Below are 17675 nucleotides of genomic sequence, written 5' to 3'. Positions count from 1 at the left end.
ATTTCTAAAAATAGCTACAGCTATTGGGGTTTTAATCAACCCAAGGATTAAGAATCTGAAGTACCTTCCAAAATCTGAGAGGGACGAGGTGTGGCGCATGCTTTCAGACGTCTTAAAAGAGCAACATTTAGATGCAGAAACTACAGAACCCAAACTAGCAAAAAAGAAAATCAACCTTCTGCTGGCGGCATCTGACTCAGATGATGAAAATGAACATGCATCGGTCTGCTCTGCTTTGGATCGTTATTAAGAAGAACCCATCATCAGCATGGACGCACGTCCTCTGGAATGGTGGTTGAATCATGAAGGGACATAAGAATCTTTAGCACATCTGGAACGGAAACATCTTGCAACACCGGCTACAACAGTGCCATGTGAATGCCTGTTCTCACTTTCAGGTGACATTGTAAACAAGAGGCGGGTAGCATTATCTCCTGCAAACTGTAACCAAACTTATTTGTCTGAGCAATTGACTGAAGTAGGACTGAGTGGACTTGTAGACTCTAAAGTTTTACACTGTTTTATTTTTGAATGCAGTTATTTTTTGTGCATAAGTCTATATTTGTAAGTTCAACTTTCATGATAAATTTCAGAGTAGCAGCCGTGTTAGTCTGTATTCGCAAAAAGAAAAGGAGGACTTGTGGCACCTTAGAGACTAACAAATTTATTTGAGCATAAGCTTTCATGAGCTACAGCTCACTTCATCGAATGCATCCGATGAAGTGAGCTGTAGCTCATGAAAGCTTATGCTCAAATAAATTTGTTAGTCTCTAAGGTGCCACAAGCACTCCTTTTCTTTTCATGATGAAGAGATTGCACTACAGTACTTGTTTTAGGTGAACTGAAAAAAACTATTTCTTTTGCTTTTTACAGTGCAAATATTTGTAATAAAAAATAAATACAAAGTGAGCACCATACACTTTATATTCTGTGTTGTAATTGAAATAAATATTTTTGAAAATGTAGAAAACATCAAAAATATTTAAATAAATGGTATTCTTTTATTGTTTAACAGCATGATTAATTGCACGATTAACTTCTATTATTTTTTTAATCGCTTGACAGCCCTAGTAAAAACCTTTACATTCTTCAGGACAAGGATCATGCTCTGTCAGGGAAACACCTAGTACAATGAGGGTGCTACCATAAACAAATAGTAAAAAACCAAGTATTTAGATACTACAGCCACAGTGCTTAGATATTTGGGACAGGGTGCAATGGAAAATAGACATAACAGAAGCTATCAGAGCTAACATACCATAGGCGTCCTGAATAGGCTAGAAAAGCTCTAAAAGCAGCAGGTGGGTAGAGTTGCCAGGGGTCCAGTTTTCGACTGGAACGCCACATTTGCTCCAACCCCTCAGACAGAGACAAACACCTACAAGATCTCTATCAAGTGTTCTTACAACTACAATACCCACCTGCTGAAGTGAAGAAACAGATTGACAGAGCCAGAAGAGTACCCAGAAGTCACCTACTACAGGACAGGCCCAACAAAGAAAATAACAGAACGCCACTAGCCGTCACCTTCAGCCCCCAACTAAAACCTCTCCAGCGCATCATCAAGGATCTACAACCTATCCTGAAGGACGACCCATCACTCTCACAAATCTTGGGAGATAGGCCAGTCCTTGCCTACAGACAGCCCCCCAACCTGAAGCAAATACTCACCAGCAACCACACACCACACAACAGAACCACTAACCCAGGAACCTATCCTTGCAACAAAGCCTGTTGCCAACTGTGCCCACATATCTATTCAGGGGACACCATCACAGGGCCTAATCACATCAGCCACACTATCAGAGGCTCTACCAATGTGATATATGCCATCATGTGCCAGCAATGCCCCTCTGCCATGTACATTGGTGAAACTGGACAGTCTCTACGTAAAAGAATAAATGGACACAAATCAGATGTCAAGAATTATAACATTCATAAACCAGTCTGAGAACACTTCAATCTCTCTGGTCACTCGATTTCTGACCTCAAAGTGACTATCCTTCAACAAAAAACTTCAAAAACAGACTCCAATGAGAGACTGCTGAATTGGAATTAATTTGCAAATTGGATACAATTAACTTAGGCTTGAATAGAGACTGGGAGTGGTTGAGTCATTATATTAAGTAAAACTATTTCCCCATGTTTATTCCTCCCCCCTTTCACCTCCCCCCCCCCCCCCCCGCCACTGTTCCTCAGACGTTCTTGTTAACTCCTGGAAATGTGCTGGAAATGGCCCACCTTGATTATCACTTCAAAAGGTTTTCTCTCCCCCCACTCCACTCTCCTGCTGGTAATAGCTCATCTTAAGTGATCACTCTCCTTACAATGTATATTTTTTCATGGTCTGTGTGTATATAAAATCTCCTCACTGTACTTTCCACTTTATGCATCCGATGAAGTGAGCTGTAGCTCATGAAAGCTTATGCTCAAATAAATTGGTTAGTCTCTAAGGTGCCACAAGTACTCCTTTTCTTTCAGTTGAAAAGGGATTCTAGTGGCACAGGTTGGCACCGCTGACTGGTCCGTTAAAGTCCAGTTGGTAGTACAGCAGTGGCCCAGGGATAAGACAGGCTCCCTGCCTGACCTAGCTCTGCATGGCTCCCAGAAGCGGCCGCCAGGTCCTTGTGGCCCTTAAGGTGCATGGGCAGCCAGGGAGACTCCATGCGCTGCCCCACCCAGCATGCCAGCTCTGCCGATCCCATTAGCCAGTAACCACGACCAAAGGGAGCTGCAGGGGCGGCGCCTGTGGGCACAAGGGCAGCATGCAGAGCCTCCCTGGCCACCCATGCACCTAGGGGCTGCAGGGACCTGGCAGCCACTTCTTGGGAGCCACAGTAAGTGCCGCCGGGACCCTGCACCCCCTCCTCCACCCCAACCCCCTTCCCCAGCTCTGAGCCCCCTCTTGCACCCCATACCCCTCATCCATGGCCCCACCCCAGAGCCCACACCCCTATCCGGAGCCCTCATCCCCTGCATCCCAACCCCCTGCCCCAGACTGGAGCCCTCTCCTGCACCCCAAACCCCTCATCCCCAGCCGGAGCTCTCCCACAACCCAACCCCCTGCCCCAGTCCAGTGAAAGTGAGTGAGGGTGGGGGAGAAAGAGCGACGGAGGGAGGAGGGATGGAGCGAGTTGGGGGGGCTGGGAGAAGGGGAAGGACAGGGTTTCAGGGAAAGGGCAGGGCAGGGGTGTTCGGTTTTGTGCCATTAGAAAGTTGGCAACCCTATTGTCACACAACTGGAGGTACTTCCAGAGTAAAGGCTTTATATTCAGAGTAAGCATAATGGGGCTGATGGTTGCCTGTGAATACCAGCCTACTCATGCTCCACAATCATCAAACCAAAAGAGATTTGAGAAGGAAAATCCCTTCTTCAGCAGCTGTGGAACATTCTAAGAAGCACTCATCCCAACTAGTGAGCAGAGGACTTTTTGTTTAATTTTTAAAACTTTGTCTAAGAAGTTCTGATAAATGTTCAGTGTATTTTTTTAGTTAAGAGAATTAGGTCCCGTCCTGCAAATCCTTTGTAAGAACCTCTAAGGTTGGAATCTAGGGACCATAAGGGTTCTGGGCTGCTGGCACCTCTGCATCACCACTGGGGGCTTAGGCTGGGTGTCCACGGGAGGACCCTGTGCGGCTGGGCTCGGCGGGAAGTATTGCGCAGCAGGATGTAGGTGGCGGCTCCAAACAGTCACTGACTGGCTAGTACCAGTATTTAAACCAGGAAGCCATGAAGGGAGCTGTCTGAGCAACAACACAGAGTGCCTGCCCATCTCTGCTCCAGATCCTGCTTGTGAAAGACCCTAGATTCTGGTTTCTGACCCTGCTTTGTCCTTGACTTTGCTATTCAATTGCTGCCTGTAACCTGGCATCTGATCCCGATCTCCTGGTAACCTGACCCGGTCTGCCTCCTGGTGTCCGACGCTTGGTCTGACCTCTTGCCTGTCTCAGACACTGACCTCCTGGTACCTGACTCGGTCTGACTCCTGCCCCACCACTAATCTAACCTCCCACATCCCGGTTGTGATCCCCTTAGTCACATTAGTAATGAGCTGCAGGATCAGGTCTCTAACTACAGAATTACTGCTGTGAGGGTGTTTTTAAGGGCCACCTCATATCATCAATTGAATTCACTGAGGAGTTCTGTTTAAAAACTAAAATATTACAGCCATGGTATTTATCTGATAACATAGAGTAGCAAACATTTTTTCATCTAATACCATTATGTTCAAGCTAGGAAATTTAAACATGTGAAAAAGAAAACATCAACACATGGGAGGCTCTTACAAATGCATGAAGAGAAAGACATCAAGAATTTGTGCTTACACTGCATTGAAGTGATTCTGCAAAAGAGACATATTGGTGTCTTCTACAAGTCTTTGTACATGATAATACATGGAACTTGAAGCCCTCAAAAACCACACAGATTAGGGCAGCAGTTACCAATTATGTGCAACTGTGTGTTTGTCAGATAACCCTTTTAGACCATTAAGGGCTTGATTCAAATTAATAATAATCAAATTAACTAATCACTATATCTTACTCTCTCTTACTGTCCTGACCAAATTCCATATGGAATTAGATATAATATCTGGGCTAAATCTCAGAAAAAAAAAATTTTCTATCCTATTCAGGGTCTTACACCTAAATTATAGGAGTGACAGCATTCTGCCAATAAGATGTGCCATTCCTAGAAGGAACAGAGTGAGATAAGGAGTGAGCAGAAGCTTTAAATCCCCGTTTTATACCAATTATCGAATCTCCTCCTGAGTCAAGAACTGAACCAAACAACTGGCTGTCAGGCTATGTCCACACTACAGCTTACATGGATATGTTAGATTGCTCAAGGGTGTGAATAAGCCACATCTCTGAGCCATGTAAGTTACATGGACCTAAGCACCAACATGGACAGCGCTAGGATGGTGAGAGAGCTACTCCCACTGACATAGCTACTTCGGCTCACAGGGGCCAGAATAATTAAGTCGACAGGAGAGCTCTCTCCAGGCAGCTTACAGCATCTGCACTAGCAGCGCTGCACCTTTTGCCATTGTAAGCTCTGTAGTGTAGCCACAGCCAGAGTCCCTTGCTGTAACCACAGCTGATAGATCTTTTCCTATTACAGGCCCACGCTCTGCCCTGACGGAGGACTGCACAGGCTCCATTGCATGCATTTGCATACGATATAAATGAAATGTCATCATAAATCTGAGTTCATTAAATTTGGTCACACCACTAACATGGATTTGATTTCTGTTCTTAGTAGGATTTTTCTTAATCTCTCAAACATGCAATTGCAGCTACTTTCCAAAAAGCAACTGTGGGTCATACGAACATCTGAAGGCAGAGTACAGGGCTCTTTTATAATTCTCTATGGACTAGATTCTGTTCAGTTTCACCCTTGACTTCAATGGAATTACTCTGCATATACATCAGAGTTTGGCCCAATATACACTGTTACATACACGTTTGATACTTCTCAATGATAAATAACTAGACTCTAACCATCACACATTTAAGAAAAGGAAGCATATTTCAAAGCAGCAAGGACTTTGTTAAAAAAAAAAATTCCCGAGGGATATACAATTTAATTCTGCTTACAAAAACGTGAGCACGTGTTGTCCAGTGAGGCCAAGTACTGACCATAACACTCAGCCACAATGTTTTAGTGTTACGTTGAATTGTGAGAGTAATGCCTAGAGAGTGAAATCTCTCCTCCTTATTGCCCTGAAATAAACTACTTACGAGGATTACTTTGTCTGCTGACTGAATAACAGAAATAATCACTTAATCTGCTTAACACCTTAGCTTTCATTTAACAGCCTTGACAATCGTGAAGAGCTAAAAAGGTTAAAACAAATCACCATCCAGTTCTAACAGGAATAAATACTGTTTCATACTCAGATGAAAAAGTACCTATCATGTAGGGTGAGGGTAATGTCACTTTAGGGAATTTTAATTATGAAATGAAGCCTTAAAATGACAACTGTTCAGATATTATATGGTATCAGATGGTAATCACATTTCACTAGATCCCCTACATTTATGTAGTTTTTTTGTTTTTGTACATATCCATAGAACAAAGTGCTAGATGGGTTTAAAACCCATTTGCCAGTGCTGCATTTTGCAAGCTTATGTAGTTCCCTACAGCACTAGTGTTGACTTCCTACTTTTTTTTCTCCACTGAAGTAGAAAATAAAACCATTTCATTCACATAGGCCCCACCTCCTTTGGAATCTGACAGGGGCTACTGTCTGCCTGCGTGGATCAATATTGTACTAATTGGTATCTGATTCTTTTAATCTATTTGCACCGGGCCAGTAGCCTCACAAAGGAAAGTGTTTGTTCCTGTATTGAACCCTTTTAACAAAAATCCAGTATTCTTAAGTGTCTCATTTTTATCATGCTTATTATCCAAACAAGTTATTGTTGCTAAGAGACTTCGCCTTTGAAATAGTTAGTTCTCAAAACATAACATAGCCATCCCTGCTCTGCTGACATCCATGGAAGGGCTAACCACTGAATTGCCTGGGAGCAAAGTCAGGCCCAATGTGCACCTCCTGGGATTTTTTTGGTTCTTCAATTGTTGAGTAACTGACCTCCAGAACCACCTTGCAGATTTCTGCCTGTAAGTTTTTTTTACTGTGTCCTTTTAGGGAGTCCACTTTAAGGCACTCAATTCTACACTTAGGCAGTAGGCACCTACAATAGATATTTGGGCTCTGAAGTGCCAAATTAAGCACTTAGATGGAGAACTGGGCACCCTAATTTAGGCACTTAAGTTTAAAAATTAGCTCCACCCTGCTTGTGGGGGTGTGTGTATATGCACACACACAGAGTCACTTTTTGGCAGGCTTAGCAGCATTCAAATTATATTATTTGTCAGTAAATGTCAATTTCACCTGACACACTGAAAACAACAACAACAAAAAAATGGATCATAACAATCGGCACAAGTGCAGACTCCTTGCCTTGTGTCTGCACGGATCAGGTGCCACTGACCATGCAGGAGATCAGAGACCCCTCTGTAGCCCCACTGTCACAGTCCCACTCATTTACTCCTGCAAACCACGGGGCCTCTTGATATCCAATCCCTGCAGGTGAATGGTATGGGGAAGGCTGCGGTCTTGGCAGAGCAAAGCAGAGACCCCTGGCCAGGACTACAAGGAGGATGAGGATGACATCCGGCCACAGGGGAGGCCACCCTTCCGCTGAATGGCTCCATCCCTGAGCAGGAGCCATTCAGCAGCTGGGTGGCCTCCCTTGTGGCTGGGGTTGGGGAGCTCGTCTCTATCCCATCTGATCTACAGTCTTCCTCACATCTTGTGCCTGCAGAGATTGGGTATCACTGGCTCTGCAGTTCTGCTGTCATAGCCCCACTCACTCACTTGCCAGCCAGCTGAGTGGGAGCCATCCCCCCAGCAGGAACTGTTCAGCAGCACCCCACGGCCGGGGCTCGTCCTTCTCCTTGCAGTCCTGACCAGAGGTCTCTGCACTGCTGAGCCAGGACTGCAGCCTCCCCCACACCTTGCATCCTGGTGACTTGGGCCTCTTGGCCATGCAAGGAAGGCCCTGTGGCATTGCTGTCAGTGCTGGGAGCCCTGTGTAGCCCCACTGCCAAACTCTAATTCCTACCCGACCTCCTTTTAATTTCTCACATCTGTAAAAACAAAAATTGTTAAGATGTTTTATTTGTTAAATTGGTTAATAATCATTAGGATAAATAAAAATCAAATGCTGCTAAGCTTAGTTAGGGACTGAAGTGGTTAGGAAAGGAATTCATTCCTGGATATGAATTAAATCACCAACTCCTTCTCCAGCTGCGGTAAAGTATATAGTTAGATGTCACAAATGCATTATTGGGTGGAGGCTGCCAGAAGTCCTTGTACTAAAGGCTGTTGAGCAATGTTTGCAATGTCTGAATTTTAGCTTATTGCTTTGCTGTCCAACTAAAAAGATTTTTGTAAAGAGGATTTTAAAGTTACTTATAGGTTGAGCTGTTACTGTACCTTGGCCTAGATGTTTGTCCCCAGCCCTAGGCTCTTCCAATCTGTAGCTGCCACTTCCAGCGTTTAGAGAGAGTTCAGAAAGACTTATATTTATTTCTGTATCTTCAAAGTCCATGTGGCTCAAAAAGGCATCTCCAGTTAAGAGAGGGTCTATCACTAGTGGGGAGCAGGGCGGAGAGGGAGATGACAGAGATGACCTTGGAGATAAGGATGTCATTGATTTGGGGGTCCCAGACAAAGATCTCAGAGCCTGGATACGACTGGTGGCATCTGTTTTGTGAGTTTTTGCCACCTCGTTCTCATGAATAGTGGTGATATAGCCTGAAGGCCTAAATCCAGCGGCTCCCTCCAAGAGTAAGAAGTCGACTTTGTTCTGATAGTCTGAGTCCAACTGTTCCCACTGCTCACAGTAGAGATCAGTAAAACTGGCTGAGGTGGAAGAATCCTGGCTAGAGGTGGCAAGAGATCCTCTGCTCGATGCAAGAGAGCCAGGGCTGCTGCCTGAAGAGAGGGAAAGCATGCTGGTAGAGAGGCTGCAGAAAAACACAAACATGTCAGAGAAAGCTTGACTTTTACATCATATGAGTTCTGAAAGACACCGTGACATTTTTATGCACACTCACCAAAATGCTGGTGCAGGTTGCTATTTTAGCTTTTAAACAACAAGACACCAGTCCATAGCCCTAGGCACCCTGACAAGTTTGAATTAAAATCCATACAGGAATGGCCACCCATCAGTACAGTTGACTGAAAATTTCCAAAATTGAATTGATGACACTTCAGTGAAAACAGGTGATATAATTTGCTTTTTTCAACAAGCTGTACTCATCATCCAATGGGCCCTCTCTTACACACACACACACACACACACACACACACACACACAATCGTCAACTCAATGCATCAAAGGATTAGAGTAACAGCATTCTTTGTTCAATTATGTGGAGGCCCTCTGGTTCTTCTTAACCTTCAAGGGGGAGCATGAGAACAGGTTGTTTGCCCCATACAGGAAAGATTAGTTAATGCCACAGTGAGGAGATGACGATCTCTTCATGTCACAGGAAGGGTTTCCAGTTGTCGAACCGCAAACTCCAACCCAGAATACGGCCTGCAGTGAAGTCTGGCCTGCAACTGTCTGGGATGAGCCCAGTAACCTGCTGTTCTGAACTGACTTGCAAATTCATCTATGTGAAAAATTAGCATTGCCGAGCAGAATCAGCCTCAGTTATTCCACTGCCACAATAGTGAGTGACTAAACACAGCTCTGACTACCCATTTACCCCTGGAGATCTGCCTCAAATCAGAATTAATCTCAAGTGAAATAAGTGTTAGTTGAGTCCTTGGAGGATGCTTGTTCACATAAAAAGACCCCAACAATGCAGCACAATTGTTTCTGCTCAGTAGAAACTCAGAACTGACATAGGAGATGTTATAAATCAGGAAGTAATACATTGGCAAGGAGGCTTGTACAAGGACTGTTTTAAAGCTAGCCTTATTTGGCTTTCATTTCACAAGTGGGAAATTCACACCAACTTTTATTTAAGAGAAGCAGAATGCAATGGGGTAAAGTATGTAAGAGGATTTTGTTGATGTAAGAATGCTAGACTTGTAGATTTGTTTTAATAAGATGATGAACAATTTGTATTTTTGTGTCAGTTATGAGATCAGCAAGAACAAAATAAAATACCATTCCCAAATTAAAACAGAACTATATAACCCCTTAGTCCTCACATATTTTACCAGCGAGGAGTTCCTTGGTGCATGATCCTACAAATACTTAATTACCAAGTACAATACTTACTACCCTGAGCAGTTCCATTTAAGTCAATGGAACTACTCAGCATAGTAAGTACTATACTGCAAACACTAGTAGTCTTAGAGCCTTTAGCCCTCACTTCACATCTCGATTTGCTATTGTTTAAAAACTTACACTTGGGTTATTTTTAACATGATCTAAAAAAAAATTCCTAATGCTGAAAAAGCTAGGAAAATGCTAATTAATAAGCTTAATATTACTTAAGTAACTGCAATGCTGTCTAGGAGTGGTGCTAAATAAATGATACAACATATGCTTGTTCTTTTAAGGACAACATACAGAGTTCAGCAGAGTTTTAGCACAGATTGCCTTCTGCACTAGGTTGGCAGATGTGTATCACATCAGTCTTATGAAAACCACCTGTTGTGTGAAGCATGGCTTAAAAGAGGCCACCAGCATTTGAGTATGAACCTTGGTAAGGTTTGTAAGACTACTGAGAGCTAGTAAATACACTCTATTATAAAACAGTTGTAATTTCATTCAGGGCCGCCCAGAGGATTCAGGGGCCTGGGGTCTCTGGCGACAGGGGTCCTTCTGCTCCGGGTCTTTGGGGCACTTCGCCGAAGACATGGAGTGGAAGGACCCCTCGCCACCGAAGACCCGGAGCAGAAGAAGCGATGGCGGGTCTTCGGAGGTGGGTCCTTCACTCCGGGTGTGTTCGGCAGCACTAAAAGACCTGCTGCTGAAGTGCCGCCGAAAACTCTCGTGGGGGCCCCTGCGGGGCTCGGGGGCCTGGGGCAAATTGCCCCACTCTTCACCCCCCACCCCCACCCAGGCAGCCCTGATTTCATTTTTAAAGGATGATTCTTATTCTTTCCCTGTGACAGAAAGTTTGGCTGAACTTCATTATATTGCACATACAAATACATGCACACAAGCATTTGTTCATACTGTGTGTTTGCCCCAATCACTGAGTGAGTGTGTTAAGAACAGAAAGTACGGTGCACAGAGTAAGGAAATAATGAGTTACACAGCCCACACGGTGAACTGGGAAATGAATGCATGATGCAGCTCCACGCGCTAGAAATAATGCCTACTTCACCATGTAGGAATAGCTGCCCATCTTCAATAGTTCTAAGTGGCCTCTCTAGAGTCAGATATCTTGTACTAAAATTTCTTTCCAGTCTTTTCACTATTGCCTTAATGAAAGAGGATAGGCCTCAGAGCAGAATCCAAAAGGAAAAACAGCAAAGAATAACATCAGCTCAGTTTGCCCAGTTGATAGAAACCCTATTTCTCCAATGGATGGGCCAACTCTGTATCGAGTTCTGAGGATGATATATGTGTACTTGTCTCCAAAGCTATCAACTTTATCCTTTTCCGTTTGTCTGAACAAACGGAGTACACAATATTTCATTAGAACAAGTTCAAAGATACCATAAATACAATAGGCACATTTACAAGCAGGAACATAAATCTGAAGTCCACTTTCAGAGATACGTGTGCTGTGAGTGGCATAATTATCAGGCATAATAATACATGCTTATTTGCTAAGATTAGACCCTTAGTAATGTCAACTTCTGTGATAAATTACCTTATTACTCCCATCCCGCACCCAAATCCAAGCAATTTATTATTTCAACTCTTATTATACAAAATTTGAGCACTATGATAAGGGAGAAAGGACAGTCACGTGATGCCCATTTAAAGCATATGTAAATCTCTGAAAGACTAAAAACTCACTTTTTCAGCTGGGTGTGTAACACTACAACTAATCGTGTTGTTTCCTCCAGTTCGTGGACCAACTGATTTCTTTTGCTATTCAACTTCAATCTAGAGAAGACAGCAAAGATGGACAATAAGTTAAAATGACATTTTAATATTAAAATGAAGACCAAGCAGTAAGCTGTGCCCTTACTATGCAATTCCACTGAGAAAAGTAGAAGTCAATTAGGACAGTAATCAGCCCTGTGTGAAGCAGTTCTATACTACTTTCATTTTTTTTTTTGTTTGCTTAGTTTTTTAAACAGCTTCAAAGAAAATTAAAATCTGGGGCCCAGTCCTACTAATGCTTATTTCTGGGTAGAGCAGCAAGCACTATACCTGGCTGTGTTTCTAGGGTCAGTCCATAGACATTTGGTAGTCACTTTTGGATAACTCAGGAGGGATTTTGCCAGTCACACAGTTAGAGTCTTACAGTCAATGTAACAGAAATGTGAGTTTGTGAATTATCCTTTCACTCAATTTCAAAAAAGAGAGGGAATACATTTTTCATGTCAAATATTTCTCTAAATAAAACAGGTTAAAAAATCACATTGCTAAAGACATTTATGATCCAGTGTAATTTCCAGATTTATAAAATGTATTTCTACGCATTCAAATTCTAATGAGCGCACACAGCTCCATTGTTTCCCTTCACCTGTTTAATGTCACCGAGTAGTGCTAAGCAGCTGGAGCAGACCCAGAATCTGCCTCCATAACTGGTAATGAGGCATGATATATTTGTGATTGGGTTTTCAGTGGGAGATTCTCCACACACACCCCTAATGGGAAAAGTGGGTTTTTCAGGCACTTCCCTCCTACACCTCTCCTCCCACTGAAGGAGCTTTACTAGAAACTCCTCACAGTAGTACCTGGTATCTAGTTTATGTAAATAGAAACAAAGATGAATGTTAGGTCGTATACTGACACTGCCTGAGGCTTCATGTACCATCAAGAGTCTAAATCCAGTCTAGCTAAATCCAGGCTTGTCTACGCAGCCAGTTAGAATGCGGCAAGCTAGAGAGTGTGAATCTACAGTGCACCAGTGGTCACGCATCAACTCGCTATGTGGACCCTGTTTGCTGCACACCCTGGCTTGCTACAGATTTACTCACTGTGTAGACAATCCCCAGGAGTCAGGGAAAAGACAGCCAGAAAATGGCCAACATGCGTTGGACCGCTTAAAAAACAAGTTCCAGACCAAAGAACTCTCTCCTGGAAAATCCTTGCCATCAAGCCTTAAGAGTTCAACTTAGAGAGCAACAGGAGAGCAAGAACAATCTTTACTTACTTACACAATAAAGCATAAAGAATGGGAGGGGAGAGGGGCAGTGGGCCACTGGATATGGCACTGGGCAGACAATCAGGAGCACTGAGTTCTATTCCCGGCATCATCACTGACTTTCTGTAAGCTACTGGGCATGTCATTTACTTCAGGGCCTCAGTTTCCTCTCCCATCCTTTGTCCATTGCTTATTTTGACTAGAAGGTCTCTGGGTTCAGGGCCTTCTCTCACTATATATTTGTACAGCACCTACTACAATCTGATTTGACTCTCTTTTGGGGCCTCTAACCACTACTATAACACCAACAAAAAACAGATAGCCAAGGCCAGCTCAGTTGGGGCACATGAAAGTTTTAAATTTTGAGGACGATACTAAGCTGGGAGGGGTTGCAAGTGCTTTGGAGGATAGAATTAAAATTCAAAATGTTCTGGACAAACTGGAGAAATGGTCTGAAGTAAACAGGATGAAATTCAAAACAGACAATTGCAAGGTACTCCACTTAGGAAGGAATGATCAGTTGCACACATACAAAATGGGAAATGACTGCCTAGGAAGGAGTGCAGCGGAAAGGGATCTGGGGGTCAGAGTGGACCACAAGCTAAATATGAGTCAACAGTGCAACACTGTTGAAAAAAAAAAAAAAAAAAAAGCAAACATCATTCTGGGATGTATTAGCTGGAGTGTTGTAAGCAAGATGTGAGAAGTAATTCTTCTGCTCTACTCCATGCTGGTTAGGCCTCAGCTGGAGTACTGTGTCCAGTTCTGGGCACCACATTTCAGGAAAGATGTGGACAAATTGGGAGAAAATCCAGAGAAGAGCAACAAAAATGATTAAAGGTCTAGAAAACATGACCTGTGAGGGAAGATTGAAAAAAAAAAAATGGTTTATTTAGTCTGGAGAAGAGAAGATGAGGGGGGACATAATAACAGTTTTCAAATACATAAAAGGTTGGTACAAGGAAGAGGGTAAAAAATTGTTCTCCTTAATCTCTGAAAATAGGACAAGAAGCAAAGGGCTTAAATTTCAGCAAGGGATATTTAGGTGAACATTAGGAAAAACTTCCTCTCAGGGTGGTTAAGCACTGGAACAAATTGCCCAGGGAGGTTGTGGAATCTCCATCAGTGGAGGTTTTAAAGAACAGGTTAGACAAACACCTGTCAGGGATAGTCTAGTTATTATGTAGTCCTTCCTTGAGTGCAGGCGACTAGACTAGATGACCTACTGAGGTCCTTTCCCGTCCTACACTCCTGTGAATTACATCACAACCATATTTTATATGTATGTAGGTAAAGCAAGAGAAATTCCCTTGAAGCACTAGCATTACTTCAGATTTACAATGGTGTAAGAGAGCAAATTTTGCATTTTTGCCCTTAGTTAGAACATTTTCCATAGTAGAAGGAAAAGTGGGGTAACCCATGCAATTGAAACAGCAGGTATTCAATAGGGATTAGAAAGCAAAATATGATCACTCGGCTATATGAAGTTCTCATTGAATCTAGCTCTTCCTCATAAAGAAAACTCAGCATAAGCACTGAAAAGCAAGCTTTCAGGGCTTACAAGTTTTGCAGTGAGGAAACCAGATGGAGATTTTAATGAACTCGCACATTTAGATTATATGTTTCCTCTTCTAATGATATTAAAGTATCTTCAACTTCATAAGGCATAATTTATTTTGAAAAATAGAAGCCCTACTCTGACAGCTGTCGCATTGTAGGCTTTTCTTGATTTATACCTTTGGGCCAAGGGTAGTTTTTAAATTTGTTACTAGAATTTCAGCTAGAAATTTAGTCCTTCATCTCACTTCAGAGAACTTCTGAAATACTAATTAAGTTCATAGCTGTACACACTTCAAAGTGTACATATATATCTGAGTACACTGTGCTTTATAGAGGGTGAAAATTTGATTGATGCAGAAGTCAAATGGATTCTCAGCGGCATCATTAACAAAGGGGGATGCACTACAGAGTAGTATGTCTAAAAATAAGCTTTTCCTCCCTGCTCCCACCCTCAGTTCTTTTGTGACATCCCAAAATGAGTGTTTCCATAAACTCCAAGTAAAGGAGTTAATTTTATAATGGTAGTAGGAGCCATTCATTTAGCTAGAAGTGTTTCACAATAGTAAAAATTCATGTGATCATGGATCTCTACAGTGTCTGGAATTTTTCCAATATGCATGAATATATTTTTAGCATACTTGTGTAGGATAGCAGCTAATTACACAGAGTAAATGAGAAGGGGAGGGGTGCTTGGGGACAAAACCTTTTTTTTCAGATAAAACCTTAAAAGCAGAAGACTTCTCAGCTGCCTGTGGGCATTCCTAGAACCTCAGGGCACCTTGCTATTTTGCCATGATAAAACTTGATTATTTATTCTTATTCTACCTCTAAGCCAGTAATTTAAGCTTTCCTCTGCTCTGGTTACATACCTCTCTGTTAAGGCTTTGCTTTGAGTATCTCTTGCAGCTTGAAGGTCTTCCTCTAGACGTTTTCTCTCCATCTCCAATCTTTCCACTTCAACCCGAGTCCACTTCCGGGGGCTAATGAATCGCATTTCCTTTAAGAGCTCCTCCTTCTCATTGATTAATATTAGTCGGTCCCGTTCTGAATCCAGCACACCTGGCCAGGCCTCACTATCCAGTTTAGCTAGATGTATTTTTAGGTTTGCTATTCTATAGAAAAAAAATAAAGTGCACTTCACATACAGTGTTTGTGTTTAGTGGCCTGAGCCCAGCTGCTACTGGACACATGTCCACATAATGAACCACCATTGTCATTAGCATCTTTGCTAAGCTGCTCAGCCTGGAGCCTGAACTACCCTCCCCCACTGGCATTGTTTACACCATGATTTTTCAGATCCATGATTGTCAACAGTGCAGCACCAAAAGGAAATTGCAACGTATGTAAGACCCAGAAGCTTTTAACCACATCTTCTAACAGGGACAGATGCCAGACCCATCTGAGAATTGCCTGCACAACTGCTTCCACCAGCTGTACCCAATAGAAGTTATGGGAGTGAAAAACATCTTGGTGTAAACCCTAGAGATGTTCCATCCAAGTCAGAGCTGACGCATACAGGCTGATACGCACTACCACTGTCAGTGCTCTACTGGTTTTGTGGACTGAGAGAACTTTGTACTTCAGGGCTGTGAAGTGCTCTCTATGGATGCCAGATTAAGTCACTTACATTTCAAATGAAAAAACTGATCTCGTACTGACAAAGCTAATATGCTAGCTAGTACTAAAAGAATCTGAATGTTGAATATTGAACAGTTTTAGTAAGCACATTTACAGGCCACATTAAAGTACACATAAACATAACAAATGTTAACCCTAACTAATGCATCTGGATACTGTGTGAATGAGCTTGTTCCTAAGCCCTCAGCTCTGAGTTTCAGGGCACCCTGCTATTTTGAACAAGGTTCCTCAGTGCAAGTCCAGATTTGAAAAAAATCGAAGAATTAAAACTTAAACCTCAGGCAGCAGCAACATGTGTGTATGTTAACTGTCAAAGGGGTGACAAAATATCACTCTGAATCACTAGTCACTTATTTGGATACTGCATAAAAACTATTTTGATTACAGGCATTATTCCAAAGCTCAACATTAAACTTTATAGTTACTGGTACTTCAGGGCTGTATTATATGTTCAAGAACCTAAGAGATAGGTACTGAATAATCAAAAGAAGGGAATCAACAGCAATAGCTGGTATATCAGTAACTATAATGGTTTCAATAGAATAATAGCTGGAGTTTTAGTGGGTAGCTATATAGCAGATCAGATTGCATAAGTTTCCATTCTAGCTACCTGGACTCAAGTCACTTGGGTTTTTGAAGCTTTCCCCTTTAAGGATGAAGTTTTCCATGCTTTTTCTCTGACAAAACGTGGACCTTCGTGGAAAGATTATACAAAAAAAGGTTCAGCAGTTTTGATATAAAATATGAAAGATGGGTTGTTGTTTGTTTAGTTGTTGTTTGGGGGGATTCTTTTTTAACAGCTCTACAGCTGAAAAGGCTGGTGGCTGGGAAGATGAATTTTGGCATGCAAATTGCCCTCATGAGACAATAGTTACACATCTCATTCAGGGTGTGATAAGACTGGAGTTAAACTGAAGTCAATTGGTTGCCAATCTGAGTTTGCCAATTCTTCTGTACTCTGGACATACTACATTGTTCCAGAACACAAGTGTTTGAGGTTTATGCTAGGCTGAGCATGTACAATTGTATTTATTAACTCAGGTAAATGGGCAGCCAACTAACTGGAATTAAAAATCTTAGTCTAAATACACTCTCGGGTACAAACTAAATCCAAACCCTGATTGGCTTGTCAGAGTTAGCAGGATCACAGAAAAGGGGGAAGCCACTGTTACATGGTTGTCAAATTTCATAGTGGTAGCCGTGTTAGTCTGTATCAGCAAAATGAACGAGGAGTATTTGTGGCACCTTAGAGACTAACCAATTTATTTGAGCATAAGCTTTCCTGGGCTACAGCCCACTTCATCAGATGCATGCAGTGGAAAATACAGTAGGAAGATAGATATATACACACAGAAAACATGAAAAAATGGATGTTGCCAAAGCCACTATAGCCCACGAAAGCTTATGCTCAAATAAATTTGTTAGTCTCTAAGGTGCCACAAGTACTCCTGTTCTTTTTATGGTTGTCAAAGGCTCTCAGGATTCAACTTCAGCCCTCCAGCTCCAAAGCACAGGAGGACCAAAAGTCCATAGGACTCTATGAAAGGGAGGCAACCTGGCCAGGACTAAGCCTACCTAACTTGTTCTTATTACCCTAGAATGGATGTTAATGCTTTTTCTGTCACTTTGCTGCAAAGAAGCCATATTTGCGGGGGCCCATTCTTATTGCAGA

At 42.4% G+C, this 17675-nt stretch overlaps 1 protein-coding gene across 1 annotated transcript in view; it reads right to left on the bottom strand.

The window, feature by feature from the left end:
- Window positions 1-17675, bottom strand: part of WWC1 (WW and C2 domain containing 1) — a 135822-nt gene that overhangs the window by 24942 nt on the left and 93205 nt on the right. The window contains exons 9-11 of the mRNA XM_084636936.1: window positions 15235-15477; window positions 11506-11595; window positions 8007-8539 (exon numbers count right to left, since the gene is read on the bottom strand). Of these exons, the coding sequence (XP_084493062.1) occupies window positions 8007-8539; window positions 11506-11595; window positions 15235-15477 (866 nt within the window). The remainder of the gene's footprint in view (window positions 1-8006; window positions 8540-11505; window positions 11596-15234; window positions 15478-17675) is intronic.

This window comes from Lepidochelys olivacea (genome assembly GCF_965140295.1).
Source record: "Lepidochelys olivacea isolate rLepOli2 genome assembly, chromosome: 8".
In the NCBI taxonomy this organism is placed as follows: Eukaryota; Metazoa; Chordata; order Testudines; family Cheloniidae; genus Lepidochelys; species Lepidochelys olivacea.
This window is presented reverse-complemented; position numbering and strand designations above follow the sequence as displayed.